This window comes from Stegostoma tigrinum, chromosome 19 (assembly GCF_030684315.1).
Source record: "Stegostoma tigrinum isolate sSteTig4 chromosome 19, sSteTig4.hap1, whole genome shotgun sequence".
NCBI lineage: Eukaryota > Metazoa > Chordata > Chondrichthyes > Orectolobiformes > Stegostomatidae > Stegostoma > Stegostoma tigrinum.
Window position 1 is genome coordinate 47190629 of NC_081372.1, and position 20808 is coordinate 47211436.

The 20808-nt window shown below is 40.8% G+C and overlaps 1 protein-coding gene across 6 annotated transcripts in view; it reads left to right on the forward strand.

The window, feature by feature from the left end:
- Positions 1–20808, forward strand: part of znfx1 (zinc finger, NFX1-type containing 1) — a 71136-nt gene that overhangs the window by 2016 nt on the left and 48312 nt on the right. The window contains exons 1-2 of one of the 6 annotated variants that reach the window (XM_048549992.2): positions 5043–5120; positions 19036–19171. In XM_048549992.2, coding sequence (XP_048405949.2) covers positions 5058–5120; positions 19036–19171 — 199 coding nt within the window. In that variant the 5' untranslated portion in view covers positions 5043–5057. The other 5 variants (XM_048549993.2, XM_048549996.2, XM_048549994.2 and 2 more) reach the window with 5 other exon arrangements.

A 20808-nucleotide genomic window follows, 5' to 3' on the forward strand; every position in this document is an offset into this window, starting at 1 on the left:
AATGGTATCAATGTGGATTTCACTAGCTTCAAAATCTCCTCTCCCCCCACTGCATCCCAAAACCAGCCCAGCCCGTCCCCACCTCCCTAACCTGTTCTTCCTCTCACCTATCCCCTCCTCCCACCTCAAGCCGCACCCCCATTTCCTACCTACTAACCTCATCACGCCCCCTTGACCTGTCCATCCTCCACGGACTGACCACTCCCCTCCCTACCTACGCTCACCTCTACTGGCTCCATCCCCGCCTCTTTAACTTGTCTGTCTCCTCTCCACCTATCTTCTCCTCTATCCAGGGTATTTCAGAACCCTCTCCCCTTCCCCCATTTCTGACGAAGGCTCTAGGCCTGAAACGTCAGATTTTCTGCTCCTAAGATGCTGCCCGGCCTGCTGTGTTCATCCAGCTCTACACTTTGTTAAAAACTGAAGCCTCTATGTGTTCATCTCATCCTTTGCACAATTTGTCGCATTTATGATCTTTCCTTGCAAGGGCGTTCGGGTCATATAGGGTCTGATATGTTGCTAAGTACAGGTTGGTATAATGCCTGATACCAGTGGATTTTGTCAGTGTTTTAGCTGCACTTCAGTGTACCTGAGTGTGGGGGATTGGAACCTAATGTGTGAATATCAGCATCAGAGAATGCATCTCCCTTTGACTATGGGGTTAGTTTACCTTCCCATGGTCTACTGAAACTGCAGCAGGAGGATTGCAGAAACCCAAAGGAAATGGCATTTACATTGCTTGATAACAGAGTGTTGAGCTGGATAAACACAACAGGCCAAGCAGCATCTTAGGAGCACAAAAGCTGACGTTTTGGACCTAGACCCTTCATCAGAAAATGATAGAGAATTCTGTACATTTGCTATCCTCTGAGTGAAAAGATTTCTGACCATCTCAGTCCGATATGGTTTGCCCTATATGCTGGAATTGTGAATGCCTTGGTTGGACATGACCCTCCAACCTCCCCTCATCCCCCACCAATCTTTTTTCTCACCCCCAGTCAGGGAAACCTCATCTCTACATCCAGTCTGTCCAGCCCTGTCAGAATGTTATACATTTCAATGTGATCCTCACTCATTCTTCCAAGCTCCAGTGGATACAGGTCTAGTTAGTTCAGTCTGTCCTCAAAAGACAAAGATGCCATTCCAGGAATCAGTCTGGTGAACCTTTGCTGCACTCCCTGTATGGGAAGTTTTTTTTATGTAAAAAGACCAAAGCTGCGAAGAAGATGCTGAGTGTGGTCTCAACCAACCCATCCATTGCTTATGAGACCTCTCAAAACACCAGCAATTAATCTGAGGTGCATGTACTCACTACCATCAAAAACATTTGGTAATGTGGGTGACATCAATATAGAATATGAAAGGTTTCTAAGTTTTGTTGTTTCATGATGTTTCAATAATTTGTCTTGCAAAGTGACATCTTCACAAAGCCTGCAGAGAATGAAGGGCTGCAGGTGTAACAAGGTAATGGAAGAAACCCTCTGCTGTGAGCTAGAAAAATATGTGCACCTGTCACACAAGAGACTGTCTTAGCTGAACATATATCCTCATTATGTCTACACTTAACACTCATGTCCATATTCTTACCTTTGAACACAATGCATAAAACTATCATTTATTTAACATTTTATTTTAAATCTTCCATGGAATATGGGCATTGCCCATCTTTTATTGCCTATGCCTAATTAAGAAGGTCGTGGTGAGCTGTCTTCTTGAACCACTGTGGTTCATGTGCTGAAAGTAGACCCTTAACAGTACTAGGGAGGGAGTGCCAGGATTTTGAACCAGCGACATTGAAAGAATGACAATATATTTCCAAGTCAGGACGGAGAGCAGCTTGGAGAGAAACTTGGACGTATTGATGCTCCCATTTAACTACTATCCTTGTCCTTCTAAATGCAAGTGGTCGTAGGTTTGGAAGGTGTAGTCTAAGGAGCCTTGGTGAATTTCTGCAGTGCATTTTGGAGGTTGCACATTCTGCTACTACTGAGTATCATTGGTGGAGATAGTGAATGTGGTACCAAATCAAATTTATCCAGGATCATATCAAGCATCTTGAATGTTAATGGAATTGCCCATATCCAGGCAACTGGGAACTGTTCCATCACACTTCTGACTTGTGTCTTTTCAAAGGTATCAGGAGGTAAGACAGTCCCTGCAGGACTCTTAGTGTGTTAATTTGGATAGTCCAGTTAGGTTTCTGGTCACTAGTAACCCCCAGGATATTGATAGTGGGAAATTCATGTTGAAGCCCATTTCCAGACTTAGACACGTACACTCAGCACATCCAGCAACTAGGGTGCAATTGTATTTTTAAATCTTCAAAAAATCCACTCCTACTACTTCCTACCACTGTGTTTGATCTGTGTTGTGTTTGATGACAGGATGTGATGTACGTTTTGATCCTAATCTGGTGCTTCGTTGAGGTGCTCCCTCAGTCACAAGGTTCTCTGAGGTGGCTTACTACTGTGTTTTAATTATTGAGGTTCCTGAGATTGAGTTGACCCAAATCTCACAACATTTGAGAGCTATATGGTACAATGTATAGGCAAAGCGAATCATTGGAGCCTGTTTTTTCCCAGTTAGCCACATAGCGAGAAAAAGGATGGTAAGTGTAATGCAGCAGACTTCACAGTCAATATACAATATAAGTTTTGATACAGACCAGGGTAGAAATATAGAAATTTAGTATGGAAGTACGTATTCAGAATTTTCTGAGAAAGTGAGCATAATTTTTGAACAATTAGTCCATGTAAGATTCCAATGTGGAAGATAGTGGAAGAATATTCACGTTGTTGTAAAAGCTTGGGCCAGGAAGTATTTTGACCTTTGACTGATTGAAAGCTTGGAGAAGCATTTTTCAGCTGCTGAGCTTCATAATAAGGCATTAGCAAAAATGAAGAAGTGTTCTGTTTATTACATTAGCTAAAGGGTTTCCTGCTTAATAAACAAATATGTCATGTATGAGGGGACATGTAAGTTTTACAATACAATGATGGAGCAATTGTAGACTATTCAGGTTGGCTAAAGTGAGCCTTCACCCTTCTCTAGAATAAACTAATCAATGGCACAAGGCCATATCCAAAAATGTCTTACATGCCTGGTCAGCTCAATTGTTAGAGCATAAGACCCTTAATCTCAGGGTCATGGTGTTGAGAACTATATTGACCACCATGGTTTTTGTTTAAACTGCAGCTCTTGTGGTGCAGTGGTAGCATCCTTACCTTTGCTTCAGAAGGCCTGTGTTCAAGTCCATCAGCTTCAGAGGTATGCCGTAATATGTTTGAACAGATTGACTAAAAATGTCCATAACAAGTGTCTTCTGTCCCTCGATGCACAACCAAATGCACAAAAGATACACTATAGTCAATAAGAACAGGAAACAGTACTGCAATCAACCAGAGAGCCGGGAGACAATGTTTGAGAACAGATTGTGAGTTTGGCTTTGCTAAGTATCATTTTATTGTTCTACATGTAATTCTACTTAATAAACTTGCTCATGCTTGTTTCAAATTCTTCATGCAGAGTGGGAACTAATGGTCCCAAACATTAGCTCAAACTTACAGTCTGATAATTAACAAAGCAAATAGTTTGGTGATGAAAAACAAATAGAAGCCTTCTGTAAATATGAAGACACTGCCCTATCTCCAATAATTCACTGTCACAGCAGGGCCACACCATCCTTTCTTAAGCATTGTCCATTCTCCCACCTCTGCCTAATTAACAAAATGTACTTGTAGAATTCCAAGTTACAGGACGATCTAGGTGTTTGAATGCATGAGTCTGTAAAAGTTAATATGCAGGTACAACAAGTAATTAGGAAGGCTATTGGAATGCTATCCTTTATTAAGAGAAGAATGCAACATAAAAGTAAAGATGTCATGCTTCAGTTGTGCAAAACATTGGTGAGACCACATCTGGAGCACTGTGTATATGATTGGTCTCTTTATTAAAACCATAGAAAATAGAAGGAGGAGTAGGCCATTTGACCCTTCAAGCCATTTTTGTCACTTAATACAATCATGGCTGATCACCCAGCTCAATAACTTGTTCCCGCTTTCTCTTTTTGGCCATTAGAACTATAGATCACTCCTTCTTGAAAACCTTCTCTTCTTGTTAGCCCTCCTCATCAACCTCATTTACTTTGAACTTCCCCACATTCCCATCCAGCCTGTCAATCTCCTTTATCTCCCCTATTTACCCCACCAGCCCAATGGAAATTCATTGGAAGCAATTCAGAGAAGGTATAAGTCAACCCCCCCAATTGCAGACAAGTTGGATAGACTGGGCTCAAATCCACAAGAGTTATGAAGAGTGCCGGATGATTTAATTGAAGTGGATTGAAGATCCTGAATGGTCTTGACAAGGTGGACATAGAAAGGATGTTGTGCCTTGTAGTGGAGTCCAGAATTAGGAAGCACTATTTAAATATTTGGGGTTGCCCTCTTAGGATACAGGGTTGAGTAACTTTGGAACACTTTGCATGATAAATCAGAGGCAGATCCACTGAGTATTTTTAAGGTGGACATGCATAGATTCTTGTGAGACATTGTTATTACAAATTATCAAGGGTAGATGGGAATGTGGAATTCAAAACACAAATAGGTCAACCATTGAAAGACTCCTAATTTTCTGCCCCTAATTTAAATGTACCTGAATGCATCACATTCCCTTACTAAATGGAAGTATACTGAAGTCGGCCATAAAAGATAATTAACAAGTCTTCCCTATCATTTTCATTGCATGGATTTAAAACAAAGCTGAGCTAAAATGAACTGTTTTCTTAGGGGTGAGTAGATATAGATAAGGAAGGCTAAACAATATAAAAGGAGATCTTCGTATTATCCAAACTTATGAGTATAATAATAATATTGAACGTACATTTTTCTGGTATTGTTTTATTCTGCTTTCACAACTAAAATTTATTTATGCGATGACTGGAGTTTCGATTTCTGATTCGTTTCTGCAACACTTGGTTTGTTTCGCCTGGCAACTGTGATCTATATGGGCCACTTAGCATTTTCCTTTACCAAGATGGGGTTGTCGTCTCCTGCCAGATGACCCTGACACAGGCTGACTCGCCTTTAGCAAGCTGGCCGTTTGGTGATTCACCCGATCAGGTGACTGTCTCTCATTGCAGTCTTGGTGGTTGTTTCGGATCAAAAAACCCGAGTGAGAAACGAAACTGACGGGGCAGTGATGTGGGTGTTGAACGGATGCATCTTATATAGCGAAAGGGAGAGGGCCATCGTGCAGTCGACTGAGGAGCAGAGCCCTCGAAACAAACACTGTCAGGGCAGGACCGACTGAAATCGATGCAGTTGTTTTGCCTGAAGGGACATTGGTTTTGTTTTCTCTCTGTTCAAATGGACCCGGTTTGCTTCATTGTTGCCGCCATCGCTTAGTAGCGTTCTCCGGGCGTGAAGCTTAAACAGGGGAGAAAGCCGGAAGAAAGGCAGGTAAAGAGCCCCTGGTGTACAGTGGACAACCCACCTTATTTTGGTTATTATAGCTACAGTACCATGAGGAGGGGTAACCATCTGGAAGGGGGTTAGCGATCGCAGTGGGTGTAATTCCACCCCACCCCGGAACAGCAGTGACAAGCCAGCCTGGTTCGGCCCTAAATTATTCAGCTGTTCAGAGCAACTCAGCCCGACTAAGTGGAGTCTTCACAGGCGATCCGGAAGTGTAATTGTGTTTGGCGAGAAGTCATTGATGCGACATGTCGCCGGGCAGATGTGTATAACCTCCACCCCTTCTCTCCACTCCCCCACACATAACTTCCCCAAAAGTGCCCGTCTCGTGTTATCAGGTGAAGGTATGCTAGACCTGGTGTAGGAGATGTCGCTGTCCGCCCCTGTCTCTGAATCTGTTGTCGGCAATGGGGGTGGGATATGGGGGAAGATGGAGATCGGTGACCCATTTCCCAAGCGCCGAGCTGTTTTCTGCCGTCTACTGTGTTTAACTCACTTCAAGATGCTGACTGATTGCATAAGTGACAATAAGGTGTTGTAACTTAACCCTGTGTCCACAGCTAACGGGTGCAGCCACAGGGTGAAGTTCTTCTTGTCACTAATTCATCCTTTTTTTTAGCAAAATCACTGTGGAGATTAACTGAAATGTTAGTTTTGTAACCACCAAAACTTTCTTTTTAGAATAAAGAGAAAACACTCTTACACTTTGATGTAATTTATCCTCTCCCACCCTCACAATTAATGTTCCAGTCCATGGGAGTTTGACCCTTTGGGGAATTTCACAGTCAACTGCAGCCAACTGGTTTTTTTTCGGTTAAAAACTCACTTACAAGCTATAATAAGCAGGTTAAGCTCTCCTGCGAGGGACGGGGAAGTACGTGTGCTGATCAGTTCCTGTTGTGGAAAGTTGACTGACGTTTAAAGTAACCCTTTAATAACATGCGCTATGCAAATATATTTCAGCTGTTGGACATGGTCAATATTATTGAAATTTGCTTTCCTGTTGAATCAGTGTTGGAAACGAAGAAAAGCTCAAAGTTTTGCTGTTGCTGCAAAATGGCAGGAGGCTGATCGTAAAGTTGTAATGTTCCGTGATGTGTATTTTTTATGGGGTGCGTGGAACGGAGGGCAGGTACAGCAGTTTATCTTTTGTGGTTGGGTGAGGACTATTGCTGTGTGCATTTGAACTAAATGTTCAGCAACTGTTGTTTGTACGGGAAGACGATTAAACGCTAATGTTTCTGCCTGTGCAGAGGAAGTGGCAATGGCTGCCACTGCATCTGGCTGATGGCATGACATATCTAGTCAATTTTGTTAATTTCCTCCCTCTGTCTCATACTTACAGTTGTATCTTGTTGACTACTTTGCAGTCCAAGACAGCATTTAACGGCTCCATCGTGTGGTGACCTCTCGCCACTAAATCGCGGCGTATGTCAACAGGCTGTTGTGACACGTCTGTTTTTCTTTTACTTTTTCTCTCCTTTGTAAATAGGAAACTTGCTAACATTTATTTACTGTTACCTTCCTGAAACCTCAGATAAAGGTTGAATTTTAACCCCATGTTTTGTCATTCTGTTTCAAAACTAAAGGGCGCCCAGTTGCCTGTGAGGGCTGTATATGTCATACTAAAGAATAATTTGACAGTGTAGTGATATAAAGGATTTCAGCATAAGGAATTGAATATAGGAAAAGACAGTACCTCCAAAGAGTTTACATGTATCACAAGATAAGCTCTGCCCAGGACATCGTCCATATCGTGTTAGGCGGAGCTTATCTTTTAATATATGCAAACCGTCTCCACCCAAGCCCAATTCCACGTCCTGAAATCTTTTACATTATTGCACCGTCACATTACTTTTGCACCTATTATTCTAAATTGTAAGGCCAGTTCTAGTGCCAAGTCCATTTGGCTAACAGTACTTACTCGTAAATCAAACCTGTTATTCTGACAAGATACAAAAGTAGAAATTGCTGGAGAGACTCAGCAGGTCTGGCAATATCTCTGTGGAGAGAAAGCAGAGTTAAGATTCAAATCCAGTGACGTTCCTTCTGAATTGGCAGGAACGTTGAAACCTTACTATAATGTAAAAAGATTACTTATTTCAGTAACACAACTGCTTTCCCTGACATCGTTTGACAAAACTTAAGATCTTTCAGGTGAGCCAACATTCAACAGAAACATGCATGCCAGAGCGGATTCTCAGCAAAGGGCATTCAGGGGATCAAAGATTCACAACTGTGCCAGTTTAGCAATGAACTGCAGCAGACCTCTACCACAATCAAGTCGTCAGCCTTTTATAAAGTCAGAGACTTGTGGAAGTGTGGAGGGAGATGGGGTTGTGTTAAATCTGTTTGGTAAATCAACTTTACTTATTTAAAACAATTGTACAAATGATTTTGATAACAAAACAAGAGCTTGTTGGATATGTTGTATAAGACTGTTTGTACCTGAAAGGGTTAACTGACTCCGAAATAAACTCCATCCCTCAGAATACAAGGGACCTTTCCTGAAAGGAGCTAACCAATGTTTGTGCCTATTGTTCTAAGTTGCAAAGTCGGTTCTAGTGTTGTGCCCTTCTAGCTATCAGTAATGTTACTCCTAAGTCAAGCCTGATGGTTTCTTGTCTGACAATTATGTCATTCAAATGTAACATAACTAGCTATTAAGTATTCTGTAATGAATCTATTCTGTTTACTAAGACTGAGCCCATCATCTGCTGATGAATTAAAATGGATATTCTTCCCAACTTGCTATCAATAACTTAGACTAATGCCAAAACTGAGGATTGGTGGCAGTGAAGCTACCTAAGGCATCTCAGATAGATCCAGTAGACATGAGCACAATATACACTATACTGATCAAAGAGTGAATTTCATTATGTACACCAATGGGAGGCATTTTTTTACCCTTGCCAACTGAGTTTAAAATATAGCCTGTGCTCCGGATGGGAAGTACTGAACTGAATAGCTAGCCGTTTTTTGCTGGTTTCTTATGCAATTCCTGATGCTGATCCAGAGCAGTAGTGTATCCACACTTCCCTCTATGCTGAAGGTGATGCATGGCTTCTTTCCTGCTAAAAATTGCAAAGCAGCACAAAGATGAAGAGTGGTATAAAAATGGAACCGATTTCAAGCAATCTACACTGAAAAATAAATTCAGAAGTTTAGCGCCCAGCTCAGTGCCTAACAAGACTTGTAGTTTTAATTAACACCACAAATATAAACGTAAGAAGGATCATTTGGCCTGCAATTTCCCAGATACATGGAGTAATCTTATCAGAATTGAAAACCTTGCATTAAAGACTAGGTGTAATATTTACTTTTCCTGATAGTTTTCAGCAACCAGCATAATAGTTCATAAGTAGTTTCAGACATGAGAATATGTCACTATATCCCGACTTTTAAGGAGACAAAATTGATATTTGGAGCTAGACTAACTTTTAACGGTCGTATATAGAATGTGCCCGAGATTGTCAATAATGTGTTTAAACTTTATCCTCCATTGTTTAAAACAGTTGATTCAAACTTACAAATACCTGCTAAAACTACATTTTATAGTACAATGTTATTGGAGTGTGGACCCAAGTATTTTTGGCAAAATGCACATCACTACAATTAAGAACTCATTCAAAGTTGTACTCTAAGATCAAGACAAAATATAATAGAACAAACATGACAAATGCTTATGTCTTGCGAAGGTTACTTTTCACAGCAAAATTGAAAAAACTTCCACTTTATGTCAAAGTATCTCCAAATCCTTCATTCACTGAATTTGTGAAATTTTCAGCAAATATTGTAATCAACGTTTCTAATTCACAGCAAAACTCTTAATTGGAAAATTGGGAATCAAAGATTAGAATTAAAATGGATAGATAATTTTAAATCTGTTAAATGTGCAATGATGGAGTGGTGCTTATTAAACTCTTTGGAGCTTTGGCTGATCTTTGGAGTCCAGATATTAAAACAAGCATAAAACAAAATTTTATTGCAGGTTTGTCTACTTGCTAACTGTGATCCTGTGTCATGGAGAGTGGGAGGATTTTAACATGTTTTGCCTTGTTCTGCGCATTTAGCTATTCATATCCAGGGTGGACTTATACATGGATACCCAGCAAATCAAGTATAACTATAGAGGAATGATTTAAGGTTCAGATATTACTTAAAATTATCAAGACAATTAGTGGTATTAAATGTGACCATAGGAGCCCTGGGCCACCAAGAAATCAGTAAGTTTTCCTGTGTTCACTAATACTGCGAATGTTATGTGGTTTGGTAGTGATGGTCTTTCACCTTTAAATGGCCTCACAACACTTGAATAAAACTTGCACATGAGAATTAGCTGCAAGTGTGATATAACGGATAGCTGCCGACACCAATGGTACTGCAATCTGGGAAGAATTGTTATCTTTAGGAGAAGAAAAGTAGGGCTGGGGCAAATAAATTGCAATGGCACTAAATGTACTTAGTATTCTCATCAAGTTAAAGAATAAAAAATGATGCATAACAAATTTAAAATGAAGTCAGAAATTGCTAGAAAAACTTAACACATCAGGCAGAATCTGTGGAGAGAAAGCATAGTTAACATTTCGGGCCTAATTACCTTCAGAACACCTTCTATCTCTGCTTTCTGTCCACAGATTCTGCCTGATGTGCTGAGTTTTTCCAGCAAGTTCTGATTTCTAGCATCTGCAGCTCTTTTGTTTATCATAACAGGTTTAACTTTCCTTTTTCCCATTAGAGTAGATTGACCCTTTTGCAGTTTGCCTGGTTAAATTAAGTGTCCAAACTACATCCTAGCAATGCCTCCCATTTGTCCTGCAGTACTTTTCTGGCATTAAAATTGCATTAAATATAAGTCAAGTATGATGTGTTTGACTGCAGTTCATTTAATAATAATTGTACATATATAATCATTTTAGGAATTTTGATTTTTTTTAAAAAAAAATAGAGGCAAATGAATTTTAGTTTCAGTTTCATGAAAGTAACAGTTTTGCGGTTGACTTACTCACTGAGCTGGTAAGTTTGGTTGCAGACGTTTTGTCGCCATACTAGGTAACGTCGTCAGTGTTCTTGTCCTGCTTGCTACTTATGTGTCTTCGCTTGTTGAGATGGGTGGTGCCACTTCTGGATTTGTTTCTTAGTGGATGGTATATGGGGTCCAGCTCTGTGTTTGCTAATGAACTTCCAGTTTGCGTGCCAGGCTTCCAAGAATTCTTGGCCATGTCTTTGCTTGTCCAAGGATGGCTTTGTTGTCTCAGTCGAATTGGTGTCCCTGTTTGTCCATTTTATATTGAAATGAATGGTGGTGTTCATGAATCCTAATGGCTAGTTTCCTTCCAGTTTAGCGTATGTAATGTTTTTGGCAGTCTTTGCATGGTATCTTGTAAATAACATTGGTTCTGTTAGTCTGATCCTTTATTCTCACTAGTAGCTGTTGCAGTTAGCTGTCGGCTTGTCGGTTACCAAGATTCCTAGGGGGCAGAGTAATCTGGTGGTCATTTCAGATATGCCCTTTAATGTATGGTTGGATGACTAGCATCTCTGGATATGTTGTATCTTTCAGTTACGCAGGTGTTGGTATACTACACTTTTTGGGTAACCGTTGTTTCTAAAAACGCTGTATCGGTGTTCTTCCTTGGCTTTGCATAGCTTTTGAGGTGCTGCAGTGTTTTGTGGCTCGGTTGAACGTAAAGCTAATGGTGAGCTCCAGACCAGAGTACAAATGAAGTCCACTCATGTGGATCAGGTACTCCACTACAATAGCAAGCATCCCAATACCCATCAACAGCTGCATCAAAACACTGTTTAAGTGAGCCACTTGCGGTACCACGGAGCTGCGCACTACCAAGGAAGAGCACCTATACAGTGTATTTAGAAACAACAGCTGCCTGAAAAGCATAGTCTGCCAATACCTACACAACAGACCACAACAGGAAGACACAGCACATCCAGAGACACTAGTCACCCTTCCATACATTAAGGACATATCTGAAATGACCGCCAGGTTACTCCATCCCCTAGAAATCATGGCAACCCACAAACCAACAGCTACTGACAAAAGTAAAGAATTTGACAACCACAACTAACAGAACCAATGTTATTTACAAGATACCATGTAAAGACTGCCAACATCATTACATAGGTCAAACCAGAAGGAAATTAGCCATTAAGGTTCACAAGCACCAACTAGCTACCAAGAGACATGACCAATTATGACTCATTTCAATGGAAGTGGACAAAGAGGGACACCAATTCAACTCGGACAGTATACCCATCCTAGGACAAGTCAATCAAAGACACGCGTGAGAATTCCTGGAGGCCTGGTACTCACCTGGAACTTCATTAACAAACATGTAGAGCTGGAACCCATATGCCAACCACTAAGAAACAAATCCAGAAGTGATGGACCCACCCCAGCAAACTGGGATACATAAATAGCAAGCAGATCGACACTTCACTGGAGGCGCACTGATGATATTTACCTAGTATGGCGATGAAATGCCTGCAGACAAAATTACCCGCTCAGCCAGCAAATCAACAACTGCATTAGTGACCAGAGCTACAAATCTTCTCAAAACCTTAAGGTAATGGTTTTATTTTAAAGGGGTGAGAAAGCCACAACAACCTAAATACGTCATTTCTAAGAGAACCTGCGATTCAGTCATGTGCCTAGCATACCTGTGGTGACAGTTGTTGTGTATACTTCTGAGCTTATGATAGATAAGGAAAACAGGCCAGAGGCTACTAGTTTAGCTTTTGACTTAGTTCAGAAGAATCAGCAAATCAGTTCAGGAAACCAGCTTCCTCTGAGCAGAAAAAGAACGAGAGGCAATTTTTATTTCTACACAGAGTGGTTCATGTGTGGAATGAACTACCAGAGAAAACAGTGCATGCAGGTACAGTTACAACTTGAATGAGTTCATGAATAGGAAAGGTTTGAGAGATGTGGGCCAAGAGCAGCCAGGTGGGACTGGTTTAGTTTACAAATATGATCAGTGTAGACTTGTTGGACCGAAGGCTCTGTTTCTATGTTGCAAGACTGTATAAGAATCAGAAAGATAGTCAGTCTAGCAAAAAAGGACTTAGATTGTGAAGTCTCCAAGCTCTGGCAGGTTTTCAAGTTGTCAGAACTGAGAAGAGATTTAGGCCATCAGCACTGGAAAGAAGTCATAAAACTGTCTTAGCCGCTTGGAAAATTGGAAAGAGTCGGTTAAGTAAAGGAAAGACTTGAGATGTGTGATTTTTCTTTGGGATTTGAGAATGTGTGGAGGATATTGCTGAGAAACGAGTCAAAGTTTTGTTTTACTTTTTAGGTTTAAAATTCTCCGAATTTGCTCATACTAGACGCAATAGCTATTTTTTTCTTTTTAAATTTTGTGTGAAAAAAAGAAAATTTGCAGTCTCATGTAAATACATTAATAGAATTGTAGAATTTCTACTGTATGGAAAGAGGCGTTCAGCCCATCAAGCCAGCATTAACCTTCTCAAAAGCATCCTCCCCAGACCCAGCACCAGCCATATCCCAGTAACCCCCTGTTTACACTGGCTGATTCCCCTAATCTGCACACTCCTGAACACTACGGTCAATTCAGCATGGCCAATCCACCTAGCTTGCACATCTTTATACTCTAGGAGGAAACCGGAGCACTTGGCTGAAACCCACGGGGACATGGAGAGAATGTCTGTGTGGAGTCGCATAGTCACCCAAGCCTGGAATCAAACCCAGATCCTTGGCACTGTGAAAGCAGCATTGCTAACTACTGAGCCATTGTGCTGTCCCTTAGTGCCTAACCACCAGAGCGAGTAACTATAAAATCTGAACGTATGTTCTATCAAGCCAGATTTCACTCTGGAATCTGACACATCTAGCCAGACTTGTGGGGTGGCAGTGCTGCATTGATAATGTTACTGGACTAACAAGCCAGAACGTCAGTGCAAAATTCTGCGAACATGGGTTCAAATCTCACCATGGTGGATAGTAATACTTGAATTCAATAGGGGGAAAAAAAAGCTGGCCTGATGTCACTTTAAGTAAAATCTAGTTCACTTCTGATCTTCCGAGAAGAAAATCTGCATCCTTACCAGGTCTGGCATCCACATGATTATGGGTCCACACCAATGTGGCTGACTCCTAACTGGATAATTAGGAATGGGCAACAAATGCTGGCAGTGACACCCATATCCCATGAATAAATATTAACAAAATAGAAGTATTACCAGGGCTATGAATATTTATTTTGTTTGAGTTGCAGTTGCAAACCCTCATGACGCCATGATCAGATGATTGATAAAAACCGAAAGAACTGCGGATGCTGTAAAGCAGGAACAAAAACAGAAGTTCTGGAAAAGCTCAGCAGGTCTGGCAGCATCTGTGAAGAAAAGAATCAGAGTTAATGTTTCAAGTTCAGGGACCCTTTCTCAATCTTCAGAGGAAGTTCTGATCTCTGGGACACAGCTGTTAGCAACCCTAGAGGAAAATCACAGGACAAAAATGATTGTTTTTCATTATGCCTTCCAGGATTATCCATTTCGTTTACAATTTTCTCTAGCACAGCAATAACACTGGTATCTACCTGGCAACAAGGAAAGTTGCTCAAATATGCATCTGGATAGGTACATGAATAGGAAGGATTGAGAGGGATATGGGCCAAATACTGTCAGCGTAATGAGTTGGACTGAAGGGTCTGTTTCTTTGCTGTATAAGTCTACGCCTCCGTGAGTCTACGTCCACAAAAAGCAGGACGTATTTGATATATATCTATTTGCTTATTAATGTTATGAATCACAGTCATCAGCAAAGTGATTGAATGGGTCATCAACAGTGTAATCAAGCAGCATTTGTTCAACAATAATGTGCTCGCTGATGCCCAGTTTGCATTGTGCCAGTGCCATTCAGCTCCTGACCTCATTACAGCCTTGATCTGAAGATGTACAAAAGAGCTGAACTTCAGAGGTGAGGATAAAAACATGAAGAAGCTGTTCTTGATATCAAGGCAGCATTTGATCATGTATGGCATCAACGATGTTTAGTGAAACTGGAGTCACTGGAAATTGGAGGTTAAGTTCTTCGTGGGTGGGTATCAGTGTTCCACAAAGGAAGATGGTTGTGGTTGTTGGGAGTCTATAATTTCAGTCCTGGGACATCATTGCAGGAATTCCCCAGGATCATGTCCAAGGCTCATCATCATCAGATGCTTCATCATTAAGATCAAAAGTGAGACAGTTCAGTGATGATTATACAATATTCAGTACCATTCACCTTTCTTCTGATGTCGAAGCAGCACATGTTCATCTGTAACAAGACAATAATGGTACAAAACTATGGGGTAAATGACATTCTTGAATTGTAGGCAACCCTTGAATCTACATTACAGGAGGCATGTAATTGCACTGGAGAGGGTGCAGAGGAAATTTACCAGGTTGTTGCCTGGGCTGGAGAGTTTTTAATTATAAAGTGAGATTGGATAGACTGGGATTGTTTTCCCTTGTAGCACATGAGACTGAGTTGGGAGATGATTGAGATGTATAAAGTTATGAGGGGTATAGAGGGGTAGACAGGAAGGAACTTTTCCCTTTGGTGGAGAGATAAATGACTGGGGGCCAGCATAGATTTAGGGTAAGGGTCGGGAGTTTCAGAGGAGATGTAAGAGAAGAAGTTTTCACCCAGATGGAATCTGGAACTCACTAGCTGTAAGCGTTGTAGAGGCTGAACTCCTAATAACAGTTAAGATCTATTTAGATGTGTGTTTGCAATGCCAAGGCATAGAAGGCTGTGGATCAAGTAAGGAAGATGGAACTAGAATATTCTGGTGCAGTTTTTGACCAGTATCGATTCAATGGGCTGAAAGGCCTTTTTGTAGGCTGTAGACCTCCACGACATTATGACTATCTCCAACAAAATACAATGTAACCATCTCCTCTTGGCATTCAATGGCATTACCATCACTGAATCCCTTACTGTCAACAACTCGGAAGTTACATTGACCAGAAACTGAACTGGATCAGACATGTTAATAACTATAGTGCTAGAATACTCACCACTTACCTGGATGGCTACAGCTCAATCAACACTAAGAAAGCACAACATCACCCAGGGACAAAGCAGCCTGCTTGAGTGGCATCCTATCTACTGCCTTCAATACTTGTTCCCTTCACCACTGATACACAGTGGCAGCAGTGTTTGCCATCTGCAAGGTGCATGGCAGGAACTTAACAAGGCTCCTTCATCAGCACATTCTAAAGCTACAACCTCTAACACTTAGAAGTGCAGCAGAAACATTGGAGCATCATCACCTGCAAATTCCCATCTAAGCTAAACACCATTCTCATGTGGAGCCATACATTATCATGAGATTAAAATCCTGGAGCTTCATTTGTAACAGCATTGTGGATGTAACGACAACCCAAATTGCTGTGGTTGAAATAGGCAGTTCAACACCAGCTTTTCAAGGGAAATTGGAGATGGGTAATAGATGTCATTCTGGCCAAAGACACCCATTTTCCATGAGTGAATAGAAAAAAAAAATCATTTGAATCTTCCTGTATATCAGATATAAAAGTATTGAAAATGGGGATAAATAGCTGTTTGGCTGACAGTCAAGCATTCCCAATAACAATGTAACCTTCAGAAATGCATTTAATCGCAGTTGCCAATCATAATTCGAGCAGCTTTGTTTTGCATCAAAATATTTTGAAGAAAGGAATTGCACTGAATGTTCATGGTTCTTAAAAATACAACACAAATAATAATCATGTTCAGACAGAAAATGAAATAGTGAAAGAATCTTCCAGAGAATCTTTTTAGTTATGTCTAATGTTTCATTGTAATAAATACAACTGGGTACGTGAACTTCAGTACCTTCTAGCTATTGTTTGTAGTAGAGAAAACTGCATGGATTTGAGTGTTACGTTACATATCATTTGGGGGATAAGAGAGTAATACCTACTGGAGATGAAGGGTGTAAACCCAAAATGACGATTTTCCTGCTGTTCTGATGCTACCTGACCTGCTGTTTTCCTCCAGCTCCACACTGTATTGACTCTGACTGTGGCATCTGCAGTTCTTGCTATTACTGGAGAAACTTTGATTATTATATAAATAGTACCTATCCCAACCAACAGCTTCTTGTGCAAATTTATTAATTTAGAGCGTCATGACTACACCAGGGAGTTAAATAATTGTTTTGTTTTGAAGTGTTTTGCATGTGGCAATTAAGATCACCATGTGCTGGAAGAATTCAAGTGTTCCCTTGCATCATATTATGGTGATCAGTTTTGTAAAAATCTTGTTTCTTTAAGTTTTGTGTTCCACACGAATTTCAGTGATAACACAAACAAAGGATTTAGTCATCACTATTGATTATTACTGCATTTATTTACAAGGGTCTACAGCTGAGGAAGTTTTTTTATTATTGTGCTTGAGATCTCAGTCCCTGCTTATTGACATCAGTTCTTCTTAAGCTGTATGTTGCTGCAACGGATGATTAATAGTCCAGTGGTGAACTAGCTGAACTCATCATCTGGGTGACAAAATTACATTGATTCCATGCTCCTGTGGCAAAAGGACGAGGAAAATGTCATAGCTTCTACTATTATTACTCTTAGTACTTGGCAGCACATCAGGATAGCACTGCAATGTGGCCAAATAACATGGTGACATGTATGATTTTGAAGAATAGCAATTAATTGAGATACGGAGGATAGCCAGTATTTTGCGGAACCTACCTGATCAGTTGGCATTCTAACTAAACTGTTGAATAATATTTAGCCCATGAAAGGCATACTCCAAATATTTGACTCTTGCTAAGTTATGGAACTGAACTCACATTCACATTAGGTTGCTTCATTTGGCTGTTAGGTAATCTTTTAATGACCAACCCAATTAGAAGGATAACCTCAGACATGATACTTTTCCTTTTCTACTCGAACCATTGGCTTCAGGTGAATTAATGCTGGATCACAGAATTTCTTCACTGAAACACTGCAACAAATGAAACTCATAAGTTTGTTGAAACTTGCTGCTCTTCTATCAGTTAATACCTTACATAGGTATATTCCTCACCAATAAACAATCTACAGCTTCCTTTCAACTTTGACATTTTCCCCACGTTATGTTGGATCATCACAATGCTAGTTAATCAATCATTCACATCAACCATCATTTTTGGATTTGGTAGATGGCGTAGAGCTGGAAAACCATCTCCATTCATTCAGACGGGAATCAATACAAATAAATATTAGCTGGCCTGTACCTTATACTGGGTCATATACACCTGTCTGTATATGTCTACAATACCCTGAATAGCTCAGTATGATTCCCATTGACTGATACTTATGGATATTATTTTTACCAGGAGTCAGAATAGTAATTTTGACATGATTCAAGGAAATTTGGTTAGCTAGTGTTATTATCATCTACTAGCTTTGAAATTATCAATGACCAGTTGTGATTTCATTCCAGGAAACAGGCCCATTAATTTGAATGTGAATTCATCAGCAGCATAATAAGTAAACTATTTTTGTGGATCTAATTGTAGCTATAAGGAAAATACTCCTCCTTTTTGAGACAGATTTGAAGCTGATGGTTGAATTTTTTTGAGTCATCAATACAATGAATCAGTTAAGAAAATACATACTCAGTTTCATCACGACATAGAATTCATTTGCTTAGAAAATACCTCGTTAAATGATCTTGAGGATCTAGAAGGTTGCTTGGGAATCAACAGCTAAAACACTGCTGAATACTAGGCTTCTGAAGAAGGGTCCTGACCTGAAATGCCAATTCCCCTGCTCCTCTAATGCTGCCTGTCCTGCTGTGTTCCTCCACGTCCACACTGTGATATCTCTTATTACTGCTGAATATTAGGCTTCATTTCCTGGCTTACTTCAACCAAATAATCTGCAACTATTATTGAAGTGTCCCAGATAGTTTGTGGTAGATAATTGATTCTAGTACATAAGGAAATCTGTCACCACCTACTGTGTTGCTCAGTTGCTGATAACGCTGAATGGCTTAGCTAAGCAGACCAGCAAGGCCTGGGATTTAGTTCCTAGTTATTTGCATGTTCGTATATTTTTAACCTATTTTTCTGATCAACCTGTTCAGGTATGTCATTACACACCTCCAAAGTAAGTAGGACCTGATCCTGGGCCTTGTGGTCCAGGGAGAGACTCCACTACCATACCACAACAGCCCTCAATTCCTAGTTCTACAATCTCAGTAGAGATTGAAGTGACAATAAGGGACCTGTAATTAGCCTTAATTCCCTTAGATTGGGAATAGAAAAATTTTCAGTTGCCAATTACTGTCATGTGAAAACAAGACTGGTCTTGGTTATGTAGCCTTTTAATCATATAGGGTTTTACCGTCTTGTGATACAGTTTTGCAAATAATTGCTGCATGATCAACGTAAAATCAGAACGAGGACAGCCCTTTAAGTCAGGAAAAATTATCCTCATTCGCCTGTTTTCTGATAATTTGCCCTACCATCATCTATTGATGAAAGGATTCCATTTCTTGTTGTAATGTAATGTGAGACGAAATGGCTTGTTGTCTTCTCAGAGCGTGTTTTCTCAAATGGATCCTGAGTGGCAAAGGACGAACCACAGGAGAAGGGGTGAAGAAGCTGAGTTGGAAAACACAAACAGACAAGCAGCTGCGGCAGACAGGCCAAGACGGAACCCTAGGAGAGGAGATGGTGAGTGGGATTATGAAAGATCAAAAATCTTTCATAAAACAAGTGAAGAATGCATTTTTTTTTTACTTTGTATTTTCCAGTGTTATTTCTTCCGCCTCTCTGTCCTGCTGAAATATTCAACATTTTCCAAGCCAGGCACTGGCCTGCTGTAAGGCTATGGCTGGAGTGATCTTTAGCTGAATGAGCTTGTGCCTGGCATGTAGTAACTTTCTATCTCATTGTTTCATCTCTGTACTGAAACAGAAGGCCTCTGCCCAGATAACCCATTGGAAAGATAGTTATTGCAGCAACAGGGACAGGAGTTGAGTGTCAGGACCATGCAGAAATCCTGATCACTTCTTGGGAATTGCGTGGGAAATTGAAAATTCTGACAGACAGTCACCCAGCATCTACAACTCTCTAAGAAAGTCCGTAATCCTGAACTAGACTCAAATTTTTTGGATGGCTCTGACTCACTTACTTGGACAGCTAGTCAGGAAAAGGAAATGAGAGAGGAATGCAAGAAAATTGTTGTCACCAGGAGATAGTACTGAGCAAATTCATTAGAGCTGTAGGCTGACAAATCCTTAATGGCACCTAATGGACTACATCTTAGTGGATTAAAAAAAATGGCTAGTCAGATAGTTAGAGATAATGGGAACTGCAGATGCTGGAGAATCCAAGATAATAAAATGTGAGGCTGGATGAACACAGCAGGCCAAGCAGCATCTCAGGAGCACAAAAGCTGACGTTTCGGGCCTAGACCCTTCATCAGAGAGGAGGATGGGGTGAGGGTTCTGGAATAAATAGGGAGAGAGGGGGAGGCGGACCGAAGATGGAGAGAAAAGAAGATAGGTGGAGAGAGTATAGGTGGGGAGGTAGGGAGGGGATAGGTCAGTCCAGGGAAGACGGACAGGTCAAGGAGGTGGGATGAGGTTAGTAGGTAGATGGGGGTGCGGTTTGGGGTGGGAGGAAGGGATGGGTGAGAGGAAGAACCGGTTAGGGAGGCAGAGACAGGTTGGACTGGTTTTGGGATGCTGTGGGTGGAGGGGAAGAGCCGGGCTGGTTGTGTGGTGCAGTGGGGGGAGGGGACGAACTGGGCTGGTTTAGGGATGCGGTGGGGCAAGGGGAGATTTTGAAACTGGTGAAGTCCACATTGATACCATTAGGCTGCAGGATTCCCAGGCGGAATATGAGTTGCTGTTCCTGCAACCTTCGGGTGGCATCATTGTGGCACTGCAGGAGGCCCATGATGGACATGTCATCTAAAGAATGGGAGGGGGAGTGAAAATGGTTTGCGACTGCAAGATTTGGAGGAAGATTTTCACAAGATTTTGTGAAAGGGAATTGATGTTTAACTAATTATTTGAACTTCATTAAGAAAATAATGTGTTCTGGGGAACTGGCAGATGTAAAGTACTTTGGATTTGCAGAGATCCTTTAATAATGTAGATCATCATAGATTATTTCAGAAAATGACGGTGTATGGAGTACATATTGGCCGGTTAGAAGTTGGGTAGCCAATAGGAAGCAGTAGTAGATATAATCAATCGTTTTCTGGGTTAGCAGAATATAACCAGTGGTATGCTAAAGGGATCAGTGCTGGGGCTTCAACATTTTACAATTTATATAAATGACTTTAAAGGGACCAAAAGTAA